The sequence below is a fragment of the Corvus cornix genome, chromosome 10 (assembly GCF_000738735.6).
Source record: "Corvus cornix cornix isolate S_Up_H32 chromosome 10, ASM73873v5, whole genome shotgun sequence".
In the NCBI taxonomy this organism is placed as follows: Eukaryota; Metazoa; Chordata; class Aves; order Passeriformes; family Corvidae; genus Corvus; species Corvus cornix.
Window position 1 is genome coordinate 2,921,422 of NC_046340.1, and position 27,536 is coordinate 2,948,957.

The window sequence follows — 27,536 nt, forward strand, 5'->3', positions numbered from 1 at the left end:
AGCGCCGCCCCGCGCCCGCCGTGCCCGCGGCGTCCCGGGACCGGGCCGGCGGCAGCGGCGGCAGCGGCGGCCGCGGCACACGGAAGAGGAAGTGGTGCCGCGCCGGGAGCCGGTGAAAGGCTCCGCGGGGGCGTGCGGAGCCCGAGCTCAGCGAGGCCCCTTCCCGAGCAGCCGGCGGAGGACGATGGGGGCGGCCGGGCTGCTGTGGGCCGCGCTGTGGGCCCTGCTGCTCCCGCTGGTAAGGACGCGGGGCCGCGCTGCCGCGCCGGCCGGGGCCGAGCGGCGCCACTCGGGGCCGCCCCGGCGGATGGGGCCGCCCGTCGCTTCCTTCCGCTGCCGGCCGAGCGGCTCCCTCTGCCCGCCTCATCCCCCGGACACGTTCCCGGGAGCTCCCCGGCCGCGGCGGGCAGGGCCCGCGCAGCTCCCGTCTCCCGCGGCTGGGCTGCGCTGGGCTCCGCCTGCCTCCGGGCGCCCCGGGGCGGGTTGGGCTGAAGTGTGGCCCGGGGGATTTGGGCCTCCTGGGCGCGCCTCGGGCGAGGCCTCTCGGTTCCCCCCACCGAGCCCGGGGAGCTCAGGCCGGGCCAGCTCCGGTCACTCCTTGGGAGCTGAGATAACAAATCTCACGGGTGCCGGCGTGGATAAACCTGGTGTTTCTAGAGGTGTTTAAATTTGGATGCGGGGAATGGGGAAGCTCCTAGTGTGTGTATGCGTCCTGATTTTTGTCTTGTTCATCTTCAGTGCCGTTTTGGTTTCGGTATGGCACATATTCTCCCTCTCCACAGGTGTACATTGCCATGGAAATCTGGCAGGCCAGACTACTCCAAATGGAGTAGTGAAATGGGGAAGTCAGAAATCTCTGTAACCTGCTTAGGCAGTACAAAGGACATATATGCATTAAATGCTGTTCCACGAAATTGTTTTGCTGTTGAGTTTTTTTATTTACCTAATTTTAACGAAGTTTTTATCTTGTTTTGGTAAGACAGGATGCAGAATACTTCTTTCCTATGTAGGAAGTCACCATTGGATCTGCTCAGCAACAGGTGCACAGCACAGTCTGTTAGTACCTTGAGAATGCCTGTGGGGGAAGTAACTTGTCTCCCTTGCTTTTCCTGAATCCCACATAGCTGTCACTGGTGTGCTGGGCTTTTCTGAAGAGTGGCTTTGCTCCTTAACCTAGTGGTTTGCCGCTGCTGACAAGGGAAGAGGCTTCTGGCCTCCTATAAGACTCCAGGCCCTGTGTCCTGCCTCCTTCTTTGCTCTACAGATGCAGTTGTAGCAGTGGTGAGCACTGGACCCAGGTCATTCTGCCTCAGGAGCAGTGTCTTGGCATTAACAGCTTGGGGAGTTGGGACTGGGGAAGGACCACTGCTGCTCTGAGCATGGGCTCCTGTTCCCCTGGGTCCCAGTGCCAGGAGAGAGGGAGAAGGGCCAATCTGTGTGTGTCACACGGCCACTGGCAGAACAACAAAATGATGGTTGTTCTATTCATGGCTATTTTTTCCCTGCCTTTTTATGTTTCTGTGGGTTTTATGTTGTCACTTGCTATGTACAGACTACCATCTCCCTAGTCTGTACCTTTGAGTTTCTGTATGTCTTATCTAGGTACTAATGGTGATGGATGTTGTAAATATAGGCTTGGTTTGGTCTCTGTGTCTACTGGTTCATCTGATTTCCTGTATTCTGCATGGTGGGGTTACTGATACGCTCCAAAGCTCAGCAGTCAGGCCAAGCTTATATCCCTGCAGGGACAGGGACACATTTGGAAAATTAAGGATTAAGAGACAGAATGAGACTTCTTCTCTATCAAGGATAAGGACTTATACAACAAAAATTTAAAGGTTGTAAGGGAAGGAAGTATGATGAGAGAACTACCTGTCAAAAACAGGAAGGAATTTGTTTGGAGGTGAGGGGCCATTGGGAATTGTCTGAACCTGAAGAGAAAGGAGATGGTGATGCCCCTTTAGGTAAGGGCAGCTGTTATGCCTCTTCTCCGTGTGGGAATGCTTTTATGCCAGAGCAAGTCAGCCTAGGGAAGCAGGTTAATCTTTTCAAGAGATGTTTTTGTGACCACACACTTAGTCTTGTTCTTAAGTAACAAGATGGAAAATGTGCTTGGTGAGAAATGCTAGCTTTGTATGTGTAGTGAGAGCAGGATTTGTTCAGTTCAGCTGACTGCAAGGCCACCTACCCAAACCGGTAGCCCTTGTCTGTTGTGAAAGAAGGATACTGAAGCCATTAGAAAGTAACAGGACTTTAGGTGGATGCAACAGGATTTCCGTGGGGATGGTCCAAGTGAGGCGCATCATGTAGTGTTTCTTTTAATTTTTAACTTCTAAATGCTGTCTTTAGAGCTTAGCAATGACTAGGTGTGGGCACACGTCATGCTCAGGTCCTGCCTCCCTCCACCTCATGAGGATGAATTCTGTTCCCTGGTTAATCCCCAGAGAAGGGAAGCTTGCCAAACAAAACATGCATATCAAATAAGCAAGTAATCACTCCTTCTAGGTAGATTCATGCTTGTGTAGCATTAGCACTTGATTTCCTGGAACCCAGAAAATACTTATTATTCTACTTGATGAAGCAGAAAGAGCTTTTAATGGATGTAAACCTCTGGGGTTTGCACCTGTTGGAGGTAGTTACTGCTTTTAATTCACCATTACTTTGTACTTCTGGGTGAGTGCACTTAAGAGGGAAGCTTGATCATTTTTGTGCTGATCATAAATCATGGAACAATTTATTTTAGCTGACAGCTGAAGAACTGTTCTGTATTAAACAGTTAATGTGCTCAGGCCCTTTGACACAGTTCTCCCAGCAGATGTTCATGCGCTGTGGCCAATATAATGGATTCCTCTGAAGAAGGTTTTTTGCTATTCAAACCAGGCAGACATAAACCTCTGAAACAATATCGTCACATGCTTTTATTTTCTCTCCAGTTCTCCCCTGCTGTAGAACACAAATCTTCTAGCTTGAGGAGAAATGCCTCTCTAGCACTGCTTGTTGTGTATCTGACAACTATTTGGGCTTCTCCCCCATACCCATGCCTACTTCTAGCTTAATATGTTAGTGGGTTTTTATACAAATCTGGAATTTAGAGCAGGATTTAATGTTTTCTTAATCTGATGATGCTTCTTGCTATTGAGGTCAGTTTCAAGACAAACAGTTGAAAAAGATCATCTTCCAGGTTTTTTACGGTTACACTTCTTTGAGATGCAAATAATGTTTGTTTGTTTTCACTGCTTTATAGCTGTAGCTGCATCTAATCTTTAGTCTGTTCATTTATCCACTTAGATACCTGATCTTTATTAATGCTTGGGGAGAAGTATTATTCCTAACTTCATGAGAAGTTTTAGAATTCAGCTGTATTTGTAAATAACAGGAATCATATTATGTGAGGGAGTCTAATCTTAAGAAACACCAGTATTTTCTTAACTACACAAATTCTTCTTAAAGTACACTAGTTGGTCTCTTTGTGTTTACAGTTACTTGACCAAAAATATTTTGGTAATTGTCACATGATACATACATATGTAATACATATAATCCCCTACCTTATTAGTAGGGAAAATTCTAGAGTCTGCAAGGAGGCAAAGATTTTAATCTCTTTTCCAGGTACTGTTCTAATTGCTTTGCATGTAAAATGTTACACGTTTTGGAAGGCACAAGATAGAGAATCTGAAATCCTTTGCACAGGTTTTGTGCTGGTATTCTGCTTGGTGACATGAACTGTACATGTCATAAATACACTGTATTTGCAAAGAGGATAAGCAGCATTATATCGTAATTAGCTTATTACTAGTTTTCCAGCCTGCTCTCAAGCTCCCCATCTCTCATGGAATCAGTCATTATGTAAAATAATTGAGTAAATTCCTTTTCTCCTAACAGTTCTTTCTCTTCTTAAGCTTTTTGAAAGAATATCTATATAACTGATATTTTGATCTTGGTTTAACTCAGAACACCCTGATCTGTTGCAGGTGGCTGCTGATGAGGGGATCCTGCACGCCTCTGGAGGTGGAGTGTCTCCAGTAACTAAGGATTACTGCATCATTTACAATTCTAACTGGGTATCTCTTCCAAAAACCTTGGACAATGCTGTAAGTAGCTTGTAGTCATACTCTCCAAGAAAACCAGATTGCAGTATGAATTTGGGTTAACTATAACTGGCCTTCAACATTTTGGATTTAATAGGTGCTACACTGAATATTTGCCATTTTGGGTCATGTTGTCCCCTTCCTCCCAAACCACTCAAAAAAAAAAAAATCTATAATGGACATTTCTATCCTTTAGAGAGTTGGCTTCTAGAATTTACAAAAGGAATACTCTCTGTATGCTTAGAATCAGTTGTAAATGTACTTAGGTATTCATTTTATCCTGTTAAATTTTTTTTCTTCAGATGTTATCCTTAAGTCTAAGTTTTATATTTGGGAATTAAAGTTCTGTTTATTTGTTTACAAAAACTGGTAAAATTCTGAAACTTTTAAAAAATTTTCATTCATCAGTTTGATGTAGCATTTAATTGTCTTGAAAACACGTGGTGTAATAGGAGATTATCTGAAATGTACCATCATGCTGTATTTTCTGACTGTTGATGTGAGGCAGAAATAAATGTTCCTTAGGCATTTTTAGAAACAGGAAATACTTTGTGTTTGGGATTGATCAAGGCACTCTGTCTTTCCTTCTGTTCATTTGCAGACTAACTCAATGTAAAACACAGTAAAAATCATTTGTCTGCCCCAGCCATCTTTGCTGAGCCACTTTGGCCACTGGGATGCCTTGAGCAACTATAGAAAACTGTCAATAATTTCAAGATAATTGTCCATATGAAATTAAACTTAGAAATAAGGAGATGATGATCTAAGTAAAACATTATTAGACTGAACAGCTGGTTTTGAACAAGCGTAATACTTTGGACCTCTGATTATGTCGTATCCATCAGTGCTCTTTTGGCTTGTAAGGCCTGGAAATATCACAGAGTGTACACTGGATTCCCCTGAACTACAAGCAGTGATTTTCCTGTCTAATCAGTTTCTTATGATTAAATTATAATACAAACTGCTGTGAAGTTGCACTTAGAAATATCCAGATTACTTCTGCTCTATCCTGCTCTCAGTGTCCCTTAGTATTGCAGGCTGCAGAAAGTGCTGCTGTGATTTTATATTCCTGAATTAATCATTCTTTTCTGTTACACCTCCTTCTGGCAAATCTCAAGTTAAAGAGCATAGTAATGGAGTCATTTAGATTAATTTGTTTGTAATATCAATTTTTCTGCTTTAATCACTTTAATTCCTTTTCTCCCTCTTGCTCTGCAGACTTTCAGGACTCTGGAAAACCTGACTTCTACAGTCCTCTGCAATTCATCTGAAGTTCCTTCTGGCGTAATGAAAGACAAAGCAGTTGTAGTGATGAGAGGAAACTGCACTTTCTTGGAAAAAGCAAGAATTGCACAAAGTTTGGGTGCTAAAATGCTGTTGATTGCCAGTAAATCTAGGCTGGTAAGTTACAACACAGAGTTTTCTTGTGTAGTGAAATAGAGTCTTGTCTATTTGGTCCTGTGCAGGGTTAGCTGAGAGCAGCCCCACAAGCAGAGGACCCTGACCATGTGTAGGATCCCAGCAGAGCCATTTGTCCTCCCCACAGAGCTGTGCTGGTGGGGCTGTGCAGTGCTGGGTTACATCTGCTAAGAGGAGCTACAGCTGAGCTGGATTTTTAAATGTCCTTTGTATCTTCAAACGTGTTTCTGATGCAAATACTTGTCTTTATCTTTCCCTAATTTTAGTGCATTCTGAACTCCATGTAAACTTAGCTGATACTGTTTTAAACATTTGTGATGAAAATAAGCTAGGAAAATATAATCCAAAATTGGAAATAAAAAAGGTATTGTGAAATCGCATTGCTTTTTTGTTCTCTATTGCAGCTGCAATGTGTATGTACCAATATGTACAATTTATGAATTTGTGTGATTATCACAGAAAGTTAATCTTGTTTTAGAAGTGTAGAAATTAAAAACAGTTTTGATTATTCCTTGTAATATTACATAAAAGCACAAGAGCTGTATGAATCCAGATGTGTTGGTATCATCTGGTTTGATTTAAGTACATCTATCTTTATTGACCTTTTGCAAAGGGTGATGAATGAGCTTTTTGGCTTTTACCTTCCTACAAATACACTGAAATTGAAAGGATAATCTGCTTTTAGGGATTTAACCTACTTTGTAAATAGGCTCAACATACTTATCACTTACACTTTCTCTTTTAGTCTGCTATTTCAGATAACAAGACTGATTTTGAAGATGTGACTCTTCCAGTTGCTCTTATAAGATATAATGACATAGTAGATATGCAGCTGGTAAGTAACAGAACTTCAGCATGTTATGGTTGTATAAACTTAAATATTTGAACAAATAAATTAATTTCAGGTCAGGTCTGGATGTCTGCCTGATTTGAATGTGCTTAGATACTGCTTTCAGTTCTAGGAGAGAATGGACATTTAGTTGTGGAAGTACTGGTCTTCCTAATCAGGTGAACAAGAGAGAACAATTGATTGATTAGAACACAGAATGGGAAACAATACCTAACTGGAGATGGGGAGCCTTAGAAGTCTTTCTGCTGAACAAGATAAGCTGTCTTCCAGTAGACTTGGGTACAGTTGCAGGTGCCTGACATTCCTGAAGAGCTGTAGCCTGAGAGGATTGTTCCTTTAGTGCAGAAGCTACAACAGCTGAGCTTGTAGCTGCTGGCACCAGAGCTTTCAGGCAAGCAGCACCTGAGCAGGTTGGATCTTGAGGAAAAACTGAGAGTTTTTTTGCCTTTGGCAGATGATGAGCTCCCTCTATACAGTGTGACAGCATCAGCTGCAGAGTGGTTAGGCAGTGTGGTTTGAGTTTCTGCTGGTGAGTTCGTGGAGAGATGCCAAATGCATGTTACTAAAATGTGGCAATTGTGGTATCTCCTACACTTTATAAGCAGGGCAGTTTGTTTTGGGAGGATTTGGAGTTTCTTTTCCTTGGCATGTAACATTAGGATAACAGAATATTGCACAGGTTTTAAGGAAAACAGTATCTTTTCTTCAGTGTGGCTTTTTCTGTTGTTATTATATTGTTTTGGGGTTTTAATTTAGTGTTGAATAGTTTTGCTAAGCAGGAGTTGAATTGCACATGTTTTTCTGTGGATAGCAGAGGCTAGCTTCTTGAGTTGAATTTGCAAGCTCACTTCACCATTTCTGCTCTTAATCTTCAGAGCTGCCATGGGAGGTTGTCTTAGGTAAGTATGCAAACTGAAACTGCCTAGATTTGTAGGACTCTGGTTGTTTACTGTTGTGATTAAAGATAGGTACTTGCTGAGCACTGACATGACTGAAGGTTTGTGCTGACTGCCACAGCCTTGATAAGTACTGTGGTTGGGTTCAGGTTGTCCTCTGTCTTCAGATTTGTTTCTTCAAGTCAGATAAGTGTTGTTTGCTTAGCTGAGTGGTTTTAGGATGCCCTACTAACATGAAAGGGAACTAGGGCAAGTTAGGACTCTAAATGGTTCTGAATCTTCTCTGCACCACTTTATTGCCCAGGAGTGGTGTCATGCAGAATCACTTCTGTACAGCTGTAGTAACTCACCAAAGCACCTCTGCTCTAGATTGGTGTGCCAGGTGATGGCTCACACTGCTGCTGAATCAAAGAATTCATTTTTGTCTTTTAATGAGACTGCCTTCATAAAAGTAGTTAGGGACACAGCCTAGACTACAAGGGATCTTTCCTAGTTCTGCTGTAGTTTTTTGCCAAAGCCTCCTGTCGTGTTGCTGGCAGCTGTTATTTTGAATGATATTCTATGCACAGAATCCAGCAGCCATTGTACACTTCCTACTACAATTGCATTTCTGGTTTAACTCTCTTTAAAGCTTCCAGTTTCTCCTTTTATTTAGAAGAGAGAGACCACACAAGTCTGAGGGACTAGTTTGCATAAGCATTCTTTTTTCTTGTCAAGACTTCATCTCTGTGAGCCTTGACCCTTAGAGCCAGGTCTGTTAAGAGTCTTGATAGCAATAGCAGAGACTTACTAACCTTCTAGTCAGTGGACAGCTCTCTTGCAGAGTTTTAACCTGATGCAGGCTGTTTCATTCTAGTGCTCCCTGTGGTGGAAGTTGAGACTTAGAAAGTTTTTAGTGAAGAGAGGAACAATAGGAACAAAAGGAAACAATTGCTTTAGATTCTAACGTGAATCATACTTTGTAAGATTTATGAAACTTAAAGGAAAAACTGGATTAAGATCTGTTGGAACTGAATATTAAAAATGTATAAGCCTCTTGGGGTTTTTGGCATTTTTTTGGTTTGGGTTTTTTTTTTTACATAGAGGATGCTGTGATTTGAATAGGGTTTTTTCCCTTTAATGTTATGTTCCACTTCATACAACTGCAATGTTTCACTAGAACTTAATTTTATTCCTTGTTTTTGAACTTCCATAACTTCAGGCAAAAAGAATGATTCTGACTTCTTTAGCCTGCAGGAAGGTTATTATCTGTAATTAGAAATTCAGATGCTGAAATGAGTCAGCTTTCTTCATATGTGGCCACTCTACTACTGGGCTTCCCATTCAGTCTTTCTACTGCCAGTTTGATCTTTCTGAAGCCAAACCTGTCTGTCATGTTCTTCTCTCTCCTGCTTTTATCTCACATGCAGACTGTAAACAAATCTGGGGTTCTTTTCTGCATCTCTGAAGTCTGTTCTCACTGCACAATTATTTTAGATGTCTGGACTTAGTTTGACTGCAACAGCAAACTTGTCTTCCCCACTACTTGGCATTTCCTGTCAAATTATCATCCCTTTTTTGTTTTTTAAATCTCTCCTTTCAGTCAAATGGAAGCACCTTGGTTTTGCTTTCAAGATTTTTGTGCAATTCAGTACCAGTTACATCTCAGTGTTCTCTCCCATTTTCTTCTGTGTACTTCAGCTGCTTGTTTTTTTTCCTTAGGTCTTAAATTTTTTAAATAGCGTGAAGTTGTTTTCATTTGAATCCATCTCAAATCATGTTTCTGTGAAGCTGTTGGTAAATAACTTTCTACCACCTTGAGCTGTCACTGCATTCTGTCTGAAGCCTCATGTCTGTATCTGAACTGGGAGTTTTGTGGGTTTGAGAGCTAGAGGTAGACTTCTGCTGGTACTGTGATTCTGTATTTCAGGCTGATTGAGTTAGATGTGCTTTCCTGCAGAGCAGATGTCTTTGACAGCACTTGGTATATTCTGGGGAGGCATTTGGGTTAGAGGCACAACTTCTCAGAAGTGTGGAAAGAATGCAAGGGAGTAGCATTTTCTCTTGTGCTATCTCTGTATTTACACAGCAGTAGTAATAGGTTTGTTTCCAAACCTGACCATCCTGAAAGGTAGCATGGAAAGCATTGCTTCTTGGCAAACATATGACATGTCTTGTGCAGTAAGTTGAAAACTTCTTCTCAGCATTGTGTAGGTTAAGAGTAGGAAATCATGATGTACATCTAGTTGGAAAATAAGCAACATAATTTCTTTGTTCTCCTTGTGAACCAACGTGCATGTTGTATTTCAGGTGCTTGGAAATGAAGTTAATGTGACTCTGTATTCACCACCTTTGCCAGAGTTTGATTACAGTATGGTTGTCATCTTCCTGATTGCTGTGTTTACAGTGGCACTGGGAGGCTACTGGAGCGGAGTAGCAGAACTGTAAGTTTGTTAAATGGAACTGCTTAAATTACATGGACTGCAAAGCTTGTGAAAACTGTCACTATGATCAGTGGGATATTATTTTCTTTTAGGTTGGTAGTTAAAAAATTAGAAGATCTAAGTGCAATTAGCTGCTTTTCCATGAAATGCACTGTAACCTCTGAAAAATCACCATAGGTCTTTGAGGAACCTTGAGCATAAATTGTAAAAGTCCCTGAGGGATAATGCAGCTCTTGGGAGGAGGCATGAGTTAACATTTTGACAAATTACCAAACACTCAGTAACTGGCATCATAATTCTCAAAAACTGGCTGTAGCTGCCTTTGAGAGCATGGCATTATTCTGCAGTATTTCTTGGGTGTCTGTGTATGCTAAATGGGCCAGTGTTTCTTGGTACCTTCAGGGTCTCAGTGGTGTTCTGGTGCTTTGCTCCCCAGAACAACAAGGAGAGGATTGTATGTGATAACAGCAGCTTCCTTTTTCCCACAGTTATGCAAATCTAGCTATTTTAAAGAGATTAAAGAAGTAGAAGGAGGGGAGGTGTGTATGTTTCTTTTTTTGAAGGTTGGATCTGATTATGCTTCTTTTTCACCCGGCAGTGCTGCAGGGTGTGGCTGCACTGAATGCTAAAATAACAAAATGTGGTGCTGTCTCCCATATTAAAAATACCTAGATGTAATTTATTAAACTAGTTAAAGCACTCTTTCATAAATCTAGGGTGAGCTTATTTTTTTTAAAAAGCTGCTTATTCAAAACCTGTTTTCTGAGAAGGTGATTCATCTAACAAGGTGCCTTGCTCCTGTGGGTTATTCTCTTTTGAAGGTGGCTGTTTCAGTGCTGAATTCAGAGTTTTGTAGGTAGGTCCTGGGATTCCTCAGGAACACACTATCTGATGGACAATTTGCACTAGGTCTGTACTAAGGAGTAGAAGGGCTATCTGCTCAAAGAATGACCACAGCAATTTAAGTCTCCTTATTTTGCATGGTGAGGCATAAATATGGAGTATGTATGCACAGAAATCCAATTCCCAGTGAAAATCCCCAATTATACCACCTCTCTTTCACTCTATGAGGTGTAAGGGTGAAAGAACTAGTACTTAGCTAGCTTCATTCTGTTAACATGCATGGCTTTTGCAGACACTTAATGTCTAGTTGAGGTTTTAAGTGTGCAATACCCACAATTTTGATTTATTGTAGACATATTTATCAGATTGTCTACGTTTAGCCCAAAAAATTTTGTAGTCAGAGGTGATGCACTAATAGAGCTCAGTGTGTGCATCCTGAAAAGTAGTTTAAGAGTATAGTACTACTTTTTTTCACATGGATCAGGGGTTTGGTTCGTGGTGCTCCCTTAAAGTTGGCAATTACCGCACCATTGGAAAGGAGTGCAATTAAGAATCTTTTCCTTGTGATTAGTGCTAGGTTGGAGGTGCATATCTTCATTAAAAAATGGAGAGAATCTCAAACTATAACCATACCATTTTCTGTGGTTTTAAGTCTAACAATAGTATGAAGGACTAAACTGAAACCTTGTCTAAATGTTCCATAACCAACAATTCTGGTCCTAGTAAAACATTTTCATAATCTGTCATCTGAGGTAAATGTGTTTGTTGTTTCTTAAAACAGTGAGAATCTGAAAGCAGTAGCGAGTCCCGGGGAGAGAGAAAGCCGACGGAAGAAGGAAGAAAATGTTACTTTCACCCCTGTAACAGTTATCTTGTTTGTTGTCATCTGTTGTGTCATGCTGGTCTTACTTTATTTCTTCTACAAATGGTTAGGTAAGAAACAATGAATAATCTCATTTGACTTATTTTTCTGCATGATCTTATTAAGTGTTTAAGTCTAAAAAGCTAGATTTCTAAACTAAAATGAATGTAACTTTTTAAATTGTTCTCTCCATGCATGATTTGAGGGTTGAAAGAGTGCAGTTGCTACTTAAAGGAGAGGTTTCTTCAGCTATCTTACAAAGACTGCGTTGGCAGTGCTTCCTCTGAATGAAGTCATGTGGAAGAGAGGTGACTAATGATGAGCAAAAAAAATATATTATTTATGTCAACGTTCTTGGGAGGATGGCAGTGACAACCTAGTAGTGTTTAGAGTTCGCTTGATGAGAACATTTTTTGCTCGTTGGGGTTTGGTGTTTGGTTTTAGTTTTTTGGTAGTGAGGATCTGGCTAGAAAGCAATTCTGATACCTCTGAGTCAAGTTTTTGCTTGATGAGAACTTCCTCATGGCAGAAACACTCAGAAATCAGCATTTTCTATAATTAACTGACTGTGGTCTCCAGTGGCTGTTGAGCACTGCTGTAACTGTTAACAGTTTATATCATGGAATCATAGAATCCTCAAGGTTGAAAGGGACATTCAAGATCATCCAGTCCAACTGTCCACTCAGTACTGTCACTGCAACCTTTAAACCACATCACCCAGTGCCAGATCCAGACACCTCCTGAACCCAAAATACCAAATGTATGTTATTGTGTTTGTTTCCTGTTTGCTATTTTTTTGTTGCTGATTCCCATCTTCATTGATTTTATTTAGTATATGTTATAATATCAGTCTTCTGCCTGGCATCTGCGATGAGTCTGTACAACTGTCTTGCAGCATTAATAGGAGAAATCCCAATTGGGCAGTGCAGGTATTGTGCACCTTTCACTTATTAAAAATAGAAACTTTCCTCTGGGTATTTTCTGGTTGTTACTCAAGGCAGCATGAAAATATGGGAACAGTCTGACAAATTGTTTCCTGTATGGTTTTAGTGTGTGGGATAGTTACAAAAGAAAATTACAAGCTGCTTTATTAAATATTAAAGGTATCTGTAGCATAATCAACAGTTACAATAGTTGCAGGAGATTTGCTGCATTGCCTTTTTTTGAAAGCATTCTGTAATCAAATTTGAAAGGCTCTGCTTGGCTGGCTGAGCTTGGTTTTACAGAATCCTGGTTGTCTGTCATATGTGCTTATTTTGTTCATCAAGGAACTCTGTAAGGGGAGGATCCTGCACATTTGATCCTATTTGGGCAAGTACTGTGCTATAGGCAGTAGAGGGGTTTTTCCTTCTTTTTGACCTGTACTATACCTGCCAAGTTTTAACTTTCAGTGTAGACAACACATTGCTCATGTCATCTGTGTTAGGAGGTCGTGGTTACAGTCCTCACGTGGGTGGTGAGTTACTAGTGCACAGATGGGTGCTTCTTACCACTCTGAGTTAAATATCCTGCACCTATTAGGGAGTATGGGAGTGTCCCTGTTTTCCTTCCCTGCATTTTCACTTTTTCACTGAATATTTAATGCAACCAGTAGTTCTTTTTCCCCAAAAAGAACAATGCTTATGAACTTGGAAGTATGTCAGTCATGTGGTTTGCATGTTACTTAGTGCAGGACATTCCTGTCAGGTGATTTAGTAGCCCATCAAAGGTAGTAATCAGGTAGAAAAGAGGTTTTGTGTAAGCTACAGGAGAAGCATTACTTCTGTCAGTTATCAGTTCAAGAACTGTCACAGAAAACTGAGTAAGTGGTAGAAATGGATATTGGCTCACAATTTTGCAATACATAGTTACTTAATTTTTAATCTTGTATTATGTTTCTTAAAATTGCTTTTTCTCAGCAGTACCATTTTGTGCAATTATGAGATGTCTGTGCCTCACTGACATAGCTCAGTTGGTATAATTGTTACATGACAGAAATGGATTAAACAAGCTCATCTGCTTGCTGCCTTCCCTGGATATGTTTGCTAGAATGAGGACAGGCTATCCAAGCCCCTCTTGGCTTGTTTTTAGTGCAGCCCAGAAAGGGATTGGTGCTGCAGTTGCAAGAAGAAGAAACTCCTGGATTGAGAACACCTTGTCATCTTAAGAACCCATGATAGCACAGGCATGTGTCTTGGCTGTTGCAGGCTTTCTCTTTTAATTTAACTCATTTCTTTTAGGGTTACATGTTGCAACAAAACCATTGAAGTGAGGCTTATTTTTCTTGCTGTATTCTGCATAGCAGCAGCTGTTGTCTGGGCAGTATTTCGAAATGAAGATAGGTAAGTGATGCATTCTCACTTAAGAGTAAGGTGAATAATTGGTGTTAATGAACTTCCCAGCATACAACTAATCCTGGAGCGCAGCATCCTTCTAAACTCCAGTGCCAATTTCAAAAAGATCATGAAAGTATTTTGAAGCTTAACAAGCATGGGAGTAATAGAGAACAAAGCTATGCAAATGAACTGTGTGGTAATTTAAAGTTACAAAAAACTATGAAGGTGAGGAAGAACTAGCTTGATTGCTAACGATTGCCACAGAAGAAAAGAGGTACAGAATAGCATAGGGAATAGCTCTGCTCAGCAGTAACTACAACATCCCTGTGTTATCAAGGCTGTTTCCAGCACAAATCCAAAACATAGCCCTTACCAGCTGTTGTGAAGAAAATTAACTCTATCCCAGCCATTACAGCTGGGATAGCACAGACAGTTACCTATTTATGATCAGAGGCTGGTGTAAATTGACCATCTTGAAACTAGGACTTCTGTGGTTTTGGTAACAGTAAATCTGAGAAACTAATTTCTTGCTTGCTGAGAAATTGTCCTTGCTATTTCCAGCAAAATCTAGATTTCAGCAGTAGTTGGAACAACCTGTAAAAATGGTTTGGGTTTTTTTTTAGGTGGGCGTGGATTTTGCAAGATACTTTGGGAGTTGCTTTCTGCCTAAACTTCATTAAAACACTGAAAATGCCCAACTTTAAGGTACTGTAAGTTGCTTACCTTGAGATAGTATTCTACTGCCTTGAATCTGTAAGTTTACTGTCAGGAAGTAGGTTTTCAACATGCAAGAAATACATATTAAAAACCATAAATTTTACAATTTTTAATAATTATTAAAAGAAACTAATCCTGTTCTAAATGTTATGCCAGATTAAAAAACATGGTACAGTAATGGTGCCAGAATCTAGCTGTGTGATACTTGAAAACCCACAGTAATATTTTCTTCTCTTTTTTTTTTTGCCAGTCCTGTGTAATACTTCTAGGCCTCCTCCTTCTATATGATGTGTTTTTTGTCTTCATAACACCATTTATCACAAAGGTATGTCTGTAAATTTATTGTAAGAACAAAAATGTCTGGTCATTGGGTCTGTATTTTTGTTTAACAGGTCAGTGTTTGCAATGGTCTCAAGGTGGAAAAGCTGATTTCCATTTTTCCCCATATAAGACAACAGTGGCCTAAATTTTTATGGCAATCACATGGTCAAAAGTAAACCATCCCCAGTTAGTGTGAGGGATAGTGTGATCAGGAGAAATTACTGCCCTCCATTTTTTTCCTTCTTTTACTTTGAACACCCATTTTTTGGAATGTGCTGTAGTACTTTCTGCAGTGATCACTTGCAGTGTGGTATGAACTGTGTGCAAGTGTTAACCTGCTTTTATTTTGAAGCAGAAAGCTCATGGCAGAAAAAGCTGACATGTTTTTAGCTAAAATTCCAGCTACATCTAGTGGACTTGTTGTTTGGGGTTTTTTTTAACATTATTTTAGGCTGGACTACATGTTTTTATTGCAAAACAATACTGTATAATACTGTACAATACTGGGGCATTCCCTTTGATATTCAGGATTTTTCCAATCCTGAATTGTAAGTGGACGTACAAGCAGTTTTTGTAGATGTAGTATGAAAGTTTTGGTGATTAAACCACTAACTTTTGAAAAATAACTTCAATTTCAGAATGGGGCAAGTATAATGGTTGAAGTTGCAGCTGGTCCCTTTGGAAACAGTGAAAAGGTATGAACAGTCACTGTAACATGCAGCATTAAAGTACTGACTCTGTGTAGCTAATTCATAGTGTGCTTTTCAGCATAACTTTCTCACAAAATATAGCCAGCTTCTGCTATTTTCTTATAAGTATTAAATGCCTGTTGACTTGGGTTTGATCCTAGAGTGATGGAAACTTGGTGGAAGTCCCTACTGAACGCTCAGCTCCCCATGAGAAAGTAAGGATTGTATTTCAGATACTGGATTTTTAAATTATTTCCTCTGAAAAGACTATTCTTTTGGGGAAAACTTCACTGTCCAAATTTCTCTTTAGGGCCTGGATATCGTTGATCAGTATTCTATAGTTAGGTTAATAATCCAGATTTGTTACTCCCGTTATATGGTTAAATATTGTTTTAACTTTTTTTTTCATGTGTGCATATTATTTGTAAATCTGAAATTCCAGCTTACCAGTTGCCTTAAGCTTTATCTACTTTCTATGTTGGTTTCTGGTTTTTACTTCAGGTTCTACCTATTTTGAAGTTCTGCATTAACAATAAATTAATTATATTTAAACTGTTTATTAATTTAAGCAACCAAAAAAATCCAGAACACTGGAATGCTTTAGATGAGATTTATGTGGCTTCTGAAATAATGTTTTACAGTTACCCGTGGTTATTAGAGTGCCTAGACTGGAACACTCTGCATCGACACTCTGTGACTTGCCCTTTTCATTGTTGGGTTTTGGAGACATTATTGTCCCAGGTGAGCAAATATTTTTGGTAACTGTAACTTATGAATAAATATTTTGGGTTTTATTCTCAGCTGACTTGCAGCAGAGTTTATTCACAGAGTAATTACTAAACTGAATGCAGCAGTTTGCCTTAATCAGTCAATGCAGAATACAACAAAAGCCAGAGTAGAAGAAGAAAGCTCAGTATGTTACAGAATACTTAAATAGTGAAAGGTTTTCTATTTTTTGTTGTACTGGATTGAGTAAATGCAAGTCCCATAGGCAAATCCAGTTGTCAGAATTAACTAAATTTCATCAAAATCCCACAGAAAGCAAATATTTTGTGACTTCTTAGGATTTTCATATCCTAGACTATGTAATTAGAGGTGAGGTAATGTAAAATATTGCCAAGTTTTTCCATCTTTCTCAGAAGAGCTGAATTTGGCCCTATTTGGAGTCTTGAGCACATTACTTTAATTGAGCATGTGCAGGCAGAATTGCTGAATGTTAAGAGTGAGCATTAGAATCCTGTTGAAGAAAAGTATTAAAAATAGGTTACATTTCTCTATTAGAAAGCTGAAAATAGCACAATGTAATTAGGTTGCTTAAAACCCCCAGCCTTTAATTCCAAGCTTGCTTGGTTCATATTTCTGTTATGGTTTTGATTTTCTAGACTTATGATAGGATTTCTTAGACTGATTCTTGCCTTTACAGAAAAAATAATTGGAAGAAGATAAAACAATAATGGGAAGTCTTACTATAAATTCTTTTATGCTGTTTTCATTTGGAAAATTGGGGAGAGAAAAAATCATGACTAAACATTTCATTAATCCTTTTCCTTTTTAATTTTTTTTTTCCTTCAAGGGCTTCTGGTTGCCTATTGTCGAAGATTTGATGTTCAAACAAGATCATCTTCTGTATACTACATTTCCTGCACAATAGGTAAATCATGTGATATTTCAGCATTGTTGATCTTCATGGTAGCTTTTTTAAAATGGCAAAACTAGATGGTTTTCTTCAGGTAAGGTTCAGTGTTGTCAAGAAACGCTTTATAAACTCTTTTTAGTGTACCTGCTTATATGTAAGGTGACTATTCTCTGTGGTAGTCAATTGCTTTGAGAAATCTTGCAAATACAGAGCAACCTGTTGTGTCTCTCCTTCAGTTATATTAACAAAGAAAATATTGCTTAAAAAGAAATTCTGTCTTACTAAATGATTGACTTAATCTAAAAATCCTCCTGTTCTTAACTGTGTATGTATGAATGTCTTTTTATAGCTTATGCTGTTGGTATGGTGCTGACTTTTGTTGTACTGGCATTGATGAAGATGGGGCAGCCTGCCCTTCTCTACCTTGTACCATGTACACTCATCACGAGCTCCCTCGTTGCCTGGAGGCGCAAAGAGATGAAGAAGTTTTGGAAAGGAAGCAGTTACCAGGTAGGCTGGATGCCTTGGGTATTTTGTTGTTAATTCTTTTGAGTATATGCTTCTCTGAGAACTTGGTGATATATCACCTGCAATCCAGTTTTTGCTAGTTTTCCTGTAATCTTCTGGAACTAATAAGGAAAAATAGTCTTTACCCTTAGAAAATCTTAGTCTTGTAGTTGATATGGCAGAACAAAGCTCAAGGGAGATGAAATAGCTGGTTCAGTACTCAGGGAAGAAAAGAAATTTGTTCTATCCACTTTGAAATGTTTTCTTGTGCTGTAACATTCCTCGTCTATCATCTTGATGTGGTATAACATGAGTCACTGAGCTAAGCATGCAGACTCCAAACTGTACCAGTTCTGTATTAGAGACAGCTCAAAAAAACTGGTGATCAACTAGAACTTCAGAAACTTTCCATGCATCACTGATGGCCTACATCATCAGGTTGTATGGAGCATTCAGGAACAAAATAGCTGGGTTATAGAATTGTTTCCTATTGCAGCCACACACTGTGGGCACACTGCCTTGGATAATCTATTTTCCCTTTGGTTATGTCTAACACTACCCAGGAACTGCAGTTCTTAAAATCCCACCAGTTGATACGTGCACATTTTCCCTGACGGGACTTGCTGTAGTAACTGAGTGTGCCAGTAGCCCTTGAGAGCTGGCATTTATTATAATACAGACCAGTCTCAAGATTACTCTGTGCTTTGCTTGAGACCTAAGTCCAGTATTGTTTGAAGTGAGGCACCATCACCTGTACCTAGGGCATGTTGAACTCAGAGATGAGATAGTCTCTTCTGGGGGAGCGTGGGTATCAAGTTGATGGTGAATAGGGGCAGCTCCTGCTTGTTTAGCTTCTGGATTGGAAGGTTTAAGTGGGTCAGTGGAAGTCGAGGGTAATTCTTGTAAAGGTAAAGCTACAGGTACTGGCTCCTATAGTATTACTAGCAAAATGCTACTGTTTGTTGATCTAATACTCTACACCTGCTTCAGCTGGAGTTTGGTTTAGGTGTGAAATTACTCTGGAGATTTTCAGCTTTAACTAAATACCCTGTCTTTCTGTTTACAAAATCAACTCCTTTCATGGGTGCAGTGAACAGAAATGTTACTCTGTAGGTCAGAATGAATTTGGCTTACTGTGCATTTATATATAAATTAGTGACTTTTAGCTCTTCTAAAATAAACAAGGTCACATTTATGAAGCCCAGTAGCTCTGGGTTTGTTGGGAGGAAAACACTTAGCAATTTATTTTCCTCACTTGAGTTCTGAGTAAGATTGGCCTGAATAAATTTGGCAGGTCTCCTTAGCGACAAAAAATTTCTTGCACTTCTTGTAGCAAAACTCATACTTGAAAGAATTATGTTGCCATAGTAGTTATTTCATGTCCTTTCAACTGGTTTCTTGAAGGATTAAAACGACTCTGAACTTCAGAGTAGTTTTGAACTTGTTTTGAGTCAGGTGACTTCATTTCTAGCACAATATAAAATGCTGATTTCAACCCCCACTCCACCATCCCTGAGTTAGACTTCTCTGTAGTTGAGCCTGTAGTTGACCTCTGTGTAACTTTGTTAACTCCTATTTTTCTATAACTTTCTGAAGAATATTTTTATATTAATTTTTTATTCTCAGAGAGTGTTATTCAAGTTGCACTCTCAAAATGCTGCAGGGTTGATCTTTCTCGGATATTGTCCTCCTTATCTAAAACTGTATTTTGAACTGTCCTTACTGAACTTACAAACATGCAAAAAAATCCAAGTAAACAAACAAAACCCCAAATAGCCCCAACCCACACAGCCCCAGGGCTGAAATCTCCAGTTTTCAGTGCTCATTCTGAGGAGGAAAGATACAGAAAGGTGTCAGAAGACAATTTTTTTCAACATCAGTGATTCAGACTTGGGCAGAGCTGCTCCATTGACAAGGGTGGCCAGACTTGTGTAGAGGTTTCCTTTGCCCTCATGGGAACAGAAAACCCTTGCAGAGCTGTTAGAGCAAAGTGTCCTAAGAATAGGGGTAGAAGAGCATATACAGTGCATCAGGTGACTAAACTTCTAAGAATAGTCCATTAGTTACATTTTTGGAGTTTTGGGTTTTTCTGATTTTTTGTTGGTTTTGTTGTATATGATTTTAATAATGGAATGAATTTTATTTAGGTGTTGGACTCCTCCAGGACGCCTTTGCTACAAGGTGTGATTATGGCCTTCTTTTACTGCAACTTTATTAATCATCTTACAGTTCTTTTTTCTTCTTTTTCCCCCTCTGCTTCTTCTTTTCAGTCTTTTTTGCATCTACTTCTTAATTTTTGTATTAATAACTCAATAGAAGAGGGTAGAACTGAAGACAAGATACAAATCTGTATTCACACTTAGGTCTTTTGCGTTTTTTATTTTTTTAAAGGAGTTAAGGAAAACATAAGTAGCAATGAAGCCATGATTCCTAAGCCTGAAGGCAGGCTTTGTATGCTTCTCTACTCTCTAACTTCCCAAATCCCTAGGAGTGTCTTCAAATATTTGCAGTTAGTGTTAGTTCCTCTTCTGTTACCTATATTGCAGCCCTTCACCTGATTTTTTGTGTCGCTGCACTGATGTGAAAACCTGCTTAGACCTAAACAACAATTTTGTTGTCTTTTGTTACAACACTGAGCATTACAAATTTGCCTTTAGTAATCATGTCTACATCCCTTCTGTCACCCTCCTGCTCCGCAGTGTCCTTCGCCCCATCCTGTCTGCACTGCTTGCACTGTGCTGGGGAGCAGGGATTGGGACCGGCTCTTGTGGCCTTGCTGCTGCACCACGTCTGGACTGCAGCGAGGTTTGACCTTTCTTGGCAGTAGCTCATGACTGCTAACACTGTTGGTATTTATCTTCACTGTCCACACAACTTGGAGAGAGCAGTGCAGGCTTTCAAATTTCAGCTCCTTGTGGAATTTGAGCATTTAAATATAATCTTGAATTATAGTTGCTGGAGTTGTACATCTCTTTATAAAGCATAGGGTGTCTGCCATGAAGACAATTTGAGATGGTGAACTCTGCTTGTGTCTTAAATTCTCAAATAAAAAGTACTTTTCTCATTAGCTCCTTTCTTCTAAAAAAGAGTACTTTAACAATTTAAGTCTCATTAAAATGCCTTAGTAATAAAGAAATTAGATATAAACCAAAGATGGTATTAGGAAGTGGGAAGGTATGAGTGCAAATTAAAAGCAGATGGCCAGACTATTTTTATAACATAGAATTCTTCTGTCCTGCTGTGTGCACTCGAGTTCTTGGATAGGTTTGTTAAAATCAGTTTTTTAGTTTCTACTTTATACGCATGACAAATACTTGACTCCCCAAGATAGCTCTGAGGTCCCATAATTCATAGCTGAGGTCATTTCTGTTTCTGCATAATGATGCAGTCTTAAATTCTAGTTATGCTCTGTGTGGCTTTTTTATGGTGTAGTCTTGAGCTGTAATGAGTTGCTGCACAGAAAAACATTTTAACTATTCACTGAAGTGCAGAGATTTCTTGGAAGAATAACATACTTTCCTGCCACCTAACTGGCAGTATTGTTCCTGTGAAGTGTATAATAAAGGTTTATCTAGGTTTTCTAGATTGCTTATACTCCTCATGTATGCCTTCACAATAAACTAATTTCATACTTATTTTCCAGTTATTGATTTAATTTTAGAACACTGTTTTTTGTATCAGTGCAATCTATGAAATAATTTTAGCAACATCATGGACAATCTAGTGGCCTAATGCAACTTTGAAGTCTTCTACATAGAGTAGTCTTGCAACCTGTTAGAGTTTGTCAGTTCCAAGTGTTTAGCACTTCTTACCTTCTTTGAAGTAATAAATCAACAGATTTGTCACTGCCATGTTACACAGCATGCACCTGCTATTTAGTACCATAAGTTTTATAATCACATTTTTAGATACTTGGCAAATTCATCATAACTGTGAGTTGTTGAGAATTCTGTGAATGCAGCATTATTGCCATGAATCTTGCAGGCAACTGTGTGCATAGGTACCTGTGTACTCTTACAGAGAGATTTGTACTGCCATTTCTAGTTTGGGTCTGTGGAAGTGGTTTTTTTGGGGTAGGTTTGGTGCTTTTAGTTTATAATAGTTCACCATGTTAGTAGATAGGTTAAACAGAAACGTCTACACCTCCCCCTTAAAAACTGTCAGAAATTCAGATGTGAGAGCAAAGCTTCTAAATCTCTTCCACTTCAAAAATATTTGTGAGCTCTCCACAATGTACAGTCAGATTGCTTTGCCTCTTTCTTGGTTTAAAACAACAGCTTTGTCCAGGATTGTAGCAAGGTGCCTTCATCTTGCACCTGGTTGCCATAAAGGTTCCTGCAGCTTCTGCTGAGACTTTGAGGAAGGGTTTGTCCTGAGAGAATCCACAGTGGAAATACACGTGTGGAGGAAGCTGCTTAAATGCCATCTCGTACTTTTAGAGAGGCACCTGTTGTCCCCAGCTTTACGTTGTGGGCTGTCCTTCTGTGTGGAGGAAAGATTAGGAATGGGGTGATGTGACATTTTTAGCCTTGAAACATTTATTTAAACACCCCCCTGAAGCATCCTTAGTGCTTTACTAGGCATTTGGTTTTAAAGTTAACTTTAAGATCTGATTATTAAGCAGAGACTTTAAAATTTAAATACAGGTGCTAGCTCCAGCATTTGTACAAAAAAAGTACATTTTTTGCTGCTTAGTGTTGTAGGACTAATAGAAGAATCTTTGACTTTGGAATACACTGAATTATTGCAAATACTTTTATTTCTAGAAGCACCTTGTGAATTTAATAGGAAAACATTGTACAAAAATGCTTAGCAAAATTACTTTCTCTATGCCAGCTATTACATGATCCTCCCTAGGTTGAAGGAAGATACATGGCATGACTTGATGTAATATGGTACTGTGGGGGGAGGTTGTTCTTCTTTTATCCTGGAAACAAATACTTTAATCCTCATTCAAAAGGATGGTTTGAGTTCTGTAATTGTAGGGAGTGTTTGCTTTGGGTGACTTTTGATGTGGATTTTTGGTCACAGTGTAGAGGAAAATTCTGGATAAACTGAAATAAATGCAAGATTGTCATTAGCTCAAGAGCTGGGTGTTCACTGCTGGACTGAGTGTGTGTTGTTGCTCTAACTCAGGTCTAAGGTCTATTGGCAAGACTGGTGCCTGCCTTAGTTCTGACTGTTGTGATTCTGGCACATGAAGGGAGGGATGTGAAAGACCTTTTCTGGTCTTAGATTGATGCTGTGGCCACTGGGCTTTTGTAAACCTTACCCAAATCCCACTGACTTGTTTTTTGGAACTGTCGTCTTGGTTTACTGCACAGCACATTGGTGTAGCTGGACTGTGAAACAGCTTGTTTAAGCAAAAGTGCTTTTGATAAGGTATGTTTGTGTACTTTGCAATGAAACAATTCTGTTGGCATAAAAGAAGGAATGGCACAGAGCTGGGTCATAACTAGAGAAGAGAAAAGTTAATGGAACTCGTCTCTTTGCCCTGTACATAAAATTATACCACACTAAAGCGTGTACAACACAGCAGTCTCAGGGCCTGGCTTTGTCCTGGCAAGGATTCTCTAGCAGGTGCTAGTAAGACAAGAAAATAATTGTATGGAAATCTGCCCAGCATAGATCAGAACCCACACAGTGAGCAGCTGTTGCACAGAAAGAATGGCAGGATATGCCACTATGGAAGAACATAAGTAGGGTTTTCTACCTTTAGATGCTTAAAGCATTATCCCTTGCCCTAATAATCCTGCCACTCTGGGTATATGAGCTCCTTGGCACATTCTGTTTTTTCAGCATTAGTTGTACTACTTCTGTGTCTTTTGTCTCTGGCTCTCAGCTACCTAAACTGTCCAGTTCTTGGCCTCTTGTTAATTATGCTCAATTCTGAAACCCTTAAACTGATGGTCTCAGTTTGTTACACTAACAAACGCGTGTATTACCTTTGTAATTCATTCAATGCCTTGTCTCAAGGGGAAAACCAGAGCCCTCATTGCCTCCAGCAATGCAGCAGTGGATAGTGAAACAGGCTGCTTTTTACTCAGGAAAACTACAGATTTGAGTTACTCAGGCAATCTAATCAGTTACATTAATGCAAAGTATAATCAGTCTATAATAATCAGGTTTGGATTCTCTCCTGATGCAGGACTTTACAGTTCCGTTTCCTTTATCCTTTCTAAAATAAAAGGAAAATCTACAAAGAAATGTGACCAATACAGTTAGTTTTGACTAACTGTAACATAGGTAGCATTTACAGCCATGAAAAGAGGAAAGTTAGTCTTTTCTGTTCAAGCTATTGCTTGCTACCTGTAAATGTCAGGTAAGATCCTAGAGTCTACTTCCAGTTTTGCAAGCCATATCTTTGAAAAATTTGCTTAACCCCAATTGTTTTTTGTTCCTTGTATTTAATAATTGAGATACTTCTGACTCATAGGTTTATTTCCTTGTAGAGGACTCGGGTCCTTGGTTGGAGAATCGTTCTGTAGTGGAAAGCATTAGCTTTGATTATTTGGCTTAAATACTTTTCTGATCTATAGAGGACTTCCTAAATGTATGCTGCTAAAATGCACTCTAACACGTGTTTAATTATATTTCTCTTAGCTAACAAATACTTTAGATCAATGGGGGGAAGGAGTATTTCTTTATAAAGAGCCATCTCTTTTCACTTTTTTTCCTTTTTACTTTTAGATGATGGAACACCTGGATTACACAGGAAATGAAGAAAGCACAGCATCAGCCACTGAACAGCCTGGAGGACAGTAATATTTGGGATCCTGATCTAAAATAGCATTTGAATTTTTGCCAGCTGAATTACAGTAAATTTGGTGAAATTTTACAATAGAGTGTTTCCCACTCTGTGTAAAAGGGTTTTTTATTCCTGCACCTATATTTTTATGGAAAATACTGTTAATAACATGGAAGTAATCAAAATAGAGTTGCATTTTTACAGCCAAACCATAGCTAGTAACACCGTGCCTTATTTCAATTTAAATAAAAGGATATTTTCTATGCAATTTTCCAACCGTGTTTCTATACAGTATATTTTTATAAAAGTTGCTTGCCCATATCAGCTTGAGTGAAATGTTTTTTTTAAAGTTTTGATTAAGACTAGTGAAGTTTCCTTGGAAAAAAAAAATACAGTATCCTTCGTAGGATTTGTTTGCAGATTTTGAATGCAAAGTTGGATAGTAATGTAACTATAGCAACTGAAGAATGAAACTATAGTTCCATTACTACAAGTGATTCAATAAACAGTGTGTAAGTCTGTGTACATTGTTAGCCATAAAATAAATAACAGGGCAAAATGAGTGTGGGGTTGTGAACTCTTCCTCCCCAGCCCCTCATTGTATCACTGGCTTATGCCTTAATTCTGAAGAGTGTTAAGCCTTGGATTATATACATTTCCAAACATTTAAAAACAATAAAAAAAGGAAGGTACTTACACATGGTCCTGAAAACTTCTATGCAGCTCCTGGAATATTTGACAAACAAGATGGTGCAAAAGGCAAGAGGTTTTCTGCTCAGTAAATGCTATTTTAAGGGATGGGATAAAATGTTAACACTGGCCTGGTTCTCCCATCTGTTGAGACTAGTTGTGTATTTGTGGTCTTCATTGGCTCTGGATCAGTTCAGAGGGATGGGGGAAGACAGGACAGATTTTTTTTTTTTACCTTTTGCATCTGCACCATACGTTTTTTTGAACTATTTGTGAAAATTCTTTGCAACTGATAGACAAAACAGGTTTGAATAGTGCTAGTAGTACCTGTGTTACTTAAGGCCAATGCATGTGTTTAACTTGTTTAATCTTAATTTGTTTTTGCTTTTAAAGACTTGGAAAAGGATAAATAGTTTAAATCATTAGTTTGCATTTAGAAGAGTTCGTTTGACACTTGTTCTTTTTTCAGGAAACTGCAAATTGAGGGGGATTAGGCATAGAAAATTTGTATAGCTGTAATGCTAACACTTCACACCAAAGAAGACTGGAGAAGGCTACAAGGGGAGACCACTGAGTTCAATTAGTGCTAATGGCAGGTAGTCGTTAAAACATTTTTCCTATTCTTTAAATGAATGTCATTCCTATAGCAAGTACAGTTCAAGAACCCTGGAGAAGACAACTGAGTAAGCACATGCTGGGCAGTGGCAGTGGAGGCTTTCCTGCAGTGCCTCCGCAAGTGCCTCCTTTGTTTGAAGGTCACCTCTAGACATTTCTAGTCAGTTTGGGGCAAGTCGGCTCAGGAAAATTTACCCTGATTAAATCTAGTTTAGCCAGATTTACTTTGGAAGTATGTTAATTAAGACAATTGAAAATCTGTATTGGCAGTTAACAAAGGCTTACTGCAAATTTACGTAATTTATATCAAGTTGAAACTTTTGTTTGCAAGAGTCAGGAGCAGACAAACCGACAGCCTGGATATCTCTCAGTTGTAGCCATTCACACAGATTGAGTGTGGTTACGGGTAAGATACCTCACCTTGTTTGCAGCTTCCCTAAGAAAACAGAAATTACAAGCAGTTTTTTATGTTAGTAGTTCCCCCCCCCTCGACTCGAGCTTGAACTGACAGCCTCAGAATGCAGTAGTCATCTTCAGTCATCTGCAGTTTTTTATTTAACTGGCATTTCATAATAAGTTACAGCATACCTCAGTGTTTTAATAGCAGACTGAAAATGTGTCTTCTGATGTGTTGTCGTGCTCTTAGACAAGCCCAGTATCTGCCAAAGTTCAGTGGTTTTGAAGAAGTTTCTGAAAATTCCTGAAGCAGATAAAGAAGTCATAACTCTTTCAAAGTCATGTACAATTAATTGAAAGCCCTCAGAAGCTTCACAAACCTATGTAAGATGACTTCTTTGTCTCTTTGAAATCTTCCACATGGAGGATTTATTAAATTTTCAGCTGTAAGTGATAATGGAATTAGTATAAATAAAAAAGACCTTTGGCAACATAAGTGTATTCAGCAGCTGGCTGTGGAAGCTCTGTCTTGTTCTGTGCCTAATAATGCTCCATGCCTGATCATGCCTGAGGTTTCACACACACGTGCTGCAGTTTAGTGGGATGTAAACTAACTTTTTTTTCTTTCAAATGCTTAGGTGCTTTGTTTACAAAAATTACAAATGGAGTTTAAAATTTTATATAAATAGTAGGTTAATATTGACTACTGAAATGAGGTTTTGTAAGTTCAATAGAACTGATTGCAACACTTCTAGGAATTTTGAATGTTTTTAATATTAAATTTGGTTGAGCTAAACACTGTTAAAAGCCTTGTTAGTCATACTTTAATAGAAAAATCTTACTACCTTTTCATTGTATGTTTACTGACAACAGCCCCCTTCCTTGTGACTCTTAAGTTATCACCTTAAGAATGTTATTAATAAATGTTACTTGGAAAAAAATAGTTGGGTAATTGCTTTGTTCTAACTCATCCTTTTCTTACTGTGATTGTTCATGGCAAAACAGTTAACACTTCTTAATACCAAGTAAATTTAAAATCCATAATACATCCCCATAAATATGTAGTTGCAGTTTTTCTCAATGTATGATTCTGTTAGTAAGTACCTGTATGATGGGTTTGGTCCATTGCTTTTCTCTATTTTTTTTTTTCCCCCTGGGATGCAGAGAGAGGAACTGAAGTGAATTGAGCTACATCCGTTTTCCTGGTCTGGCTCAGTAAATGCTTGTTGTACAGCTGTTAGTGCTGAGGCTCGGTGAAAGTACACCAGAGAAACAGTGAGCTGGAAACTTAGCAGCTGCAAACTTCTCAGTGGAAACAAGCTCCCTGCAGTCAGCCAGGAAGTAGTGCTGTAGAGGTATCTTCAGCTGAAGGTACTTGGCCATGAGGGCAAGAAACAGCCAAGCCTCAGACTTGAAACCTGAGCTGGGTTGGAAATGTTGGCAAGGAAAAAGAAAAAATCACTGAACCTGAGTGCACTTGATATGTGATCCTTGAGACATCCCTACAGCCCTGTGATGGTG

The 27,536-nt window shown here is 39.2% G+C and overlaps 1 protein-coding gene across 4 annotated transcripts; it reads left to right on the plus strand.

Moving 5' to 3' along the window:
• Window positions 1-26,958, plus strand: SPPL2A (signal peptide peptidase like 2A). Of its 4 annotated transcripts, XM_039557653.1 has the most exons (17): window positions 1-238; window positions 3,972-4,091; window positions 5,307-5,489; window positions 6,253-6,342; window positions 9,543-9,676; window positions 11,301-11,452; window positions 12,214-12,310; window positions 13,601-13,702; window positions 14,320-14,401; window positions 14,664-14,738; window positions 15,373-15,429; window positions 15,585-15,638; window positions 16,065-16,164; window positions 16,997-17,074; window positions 17,409-17,569; window positions 19,714-19,747; window positions 24,257-26,958. In XM_039557653.1, exons 1-17 carry the CDS (start codon window positions 185-187, stop codon window positions 24,286-24,288), a joined length of 1,605 nt encoding a protein of 534 aa, XP_039413587.1. In that variant the 5' UTR covers window positions 1-184; the 3' UTR covers window positions 24,289-26,958. The 4 variants fall into 4 exon arrangements, with proteins under 4 accessions (XP_039413587.1, XP_039413586.1, XP_039413589.1 ...); XM_039557652.1 differs by lacking the exon at window positions 19,714-19,747; XM_039557655.1 differs by lacking the exon at window positions 15,585-15,638.
• The last annotated feature ends 578 nt before the right edge of the window (window positions 26,959-27,536 follow it).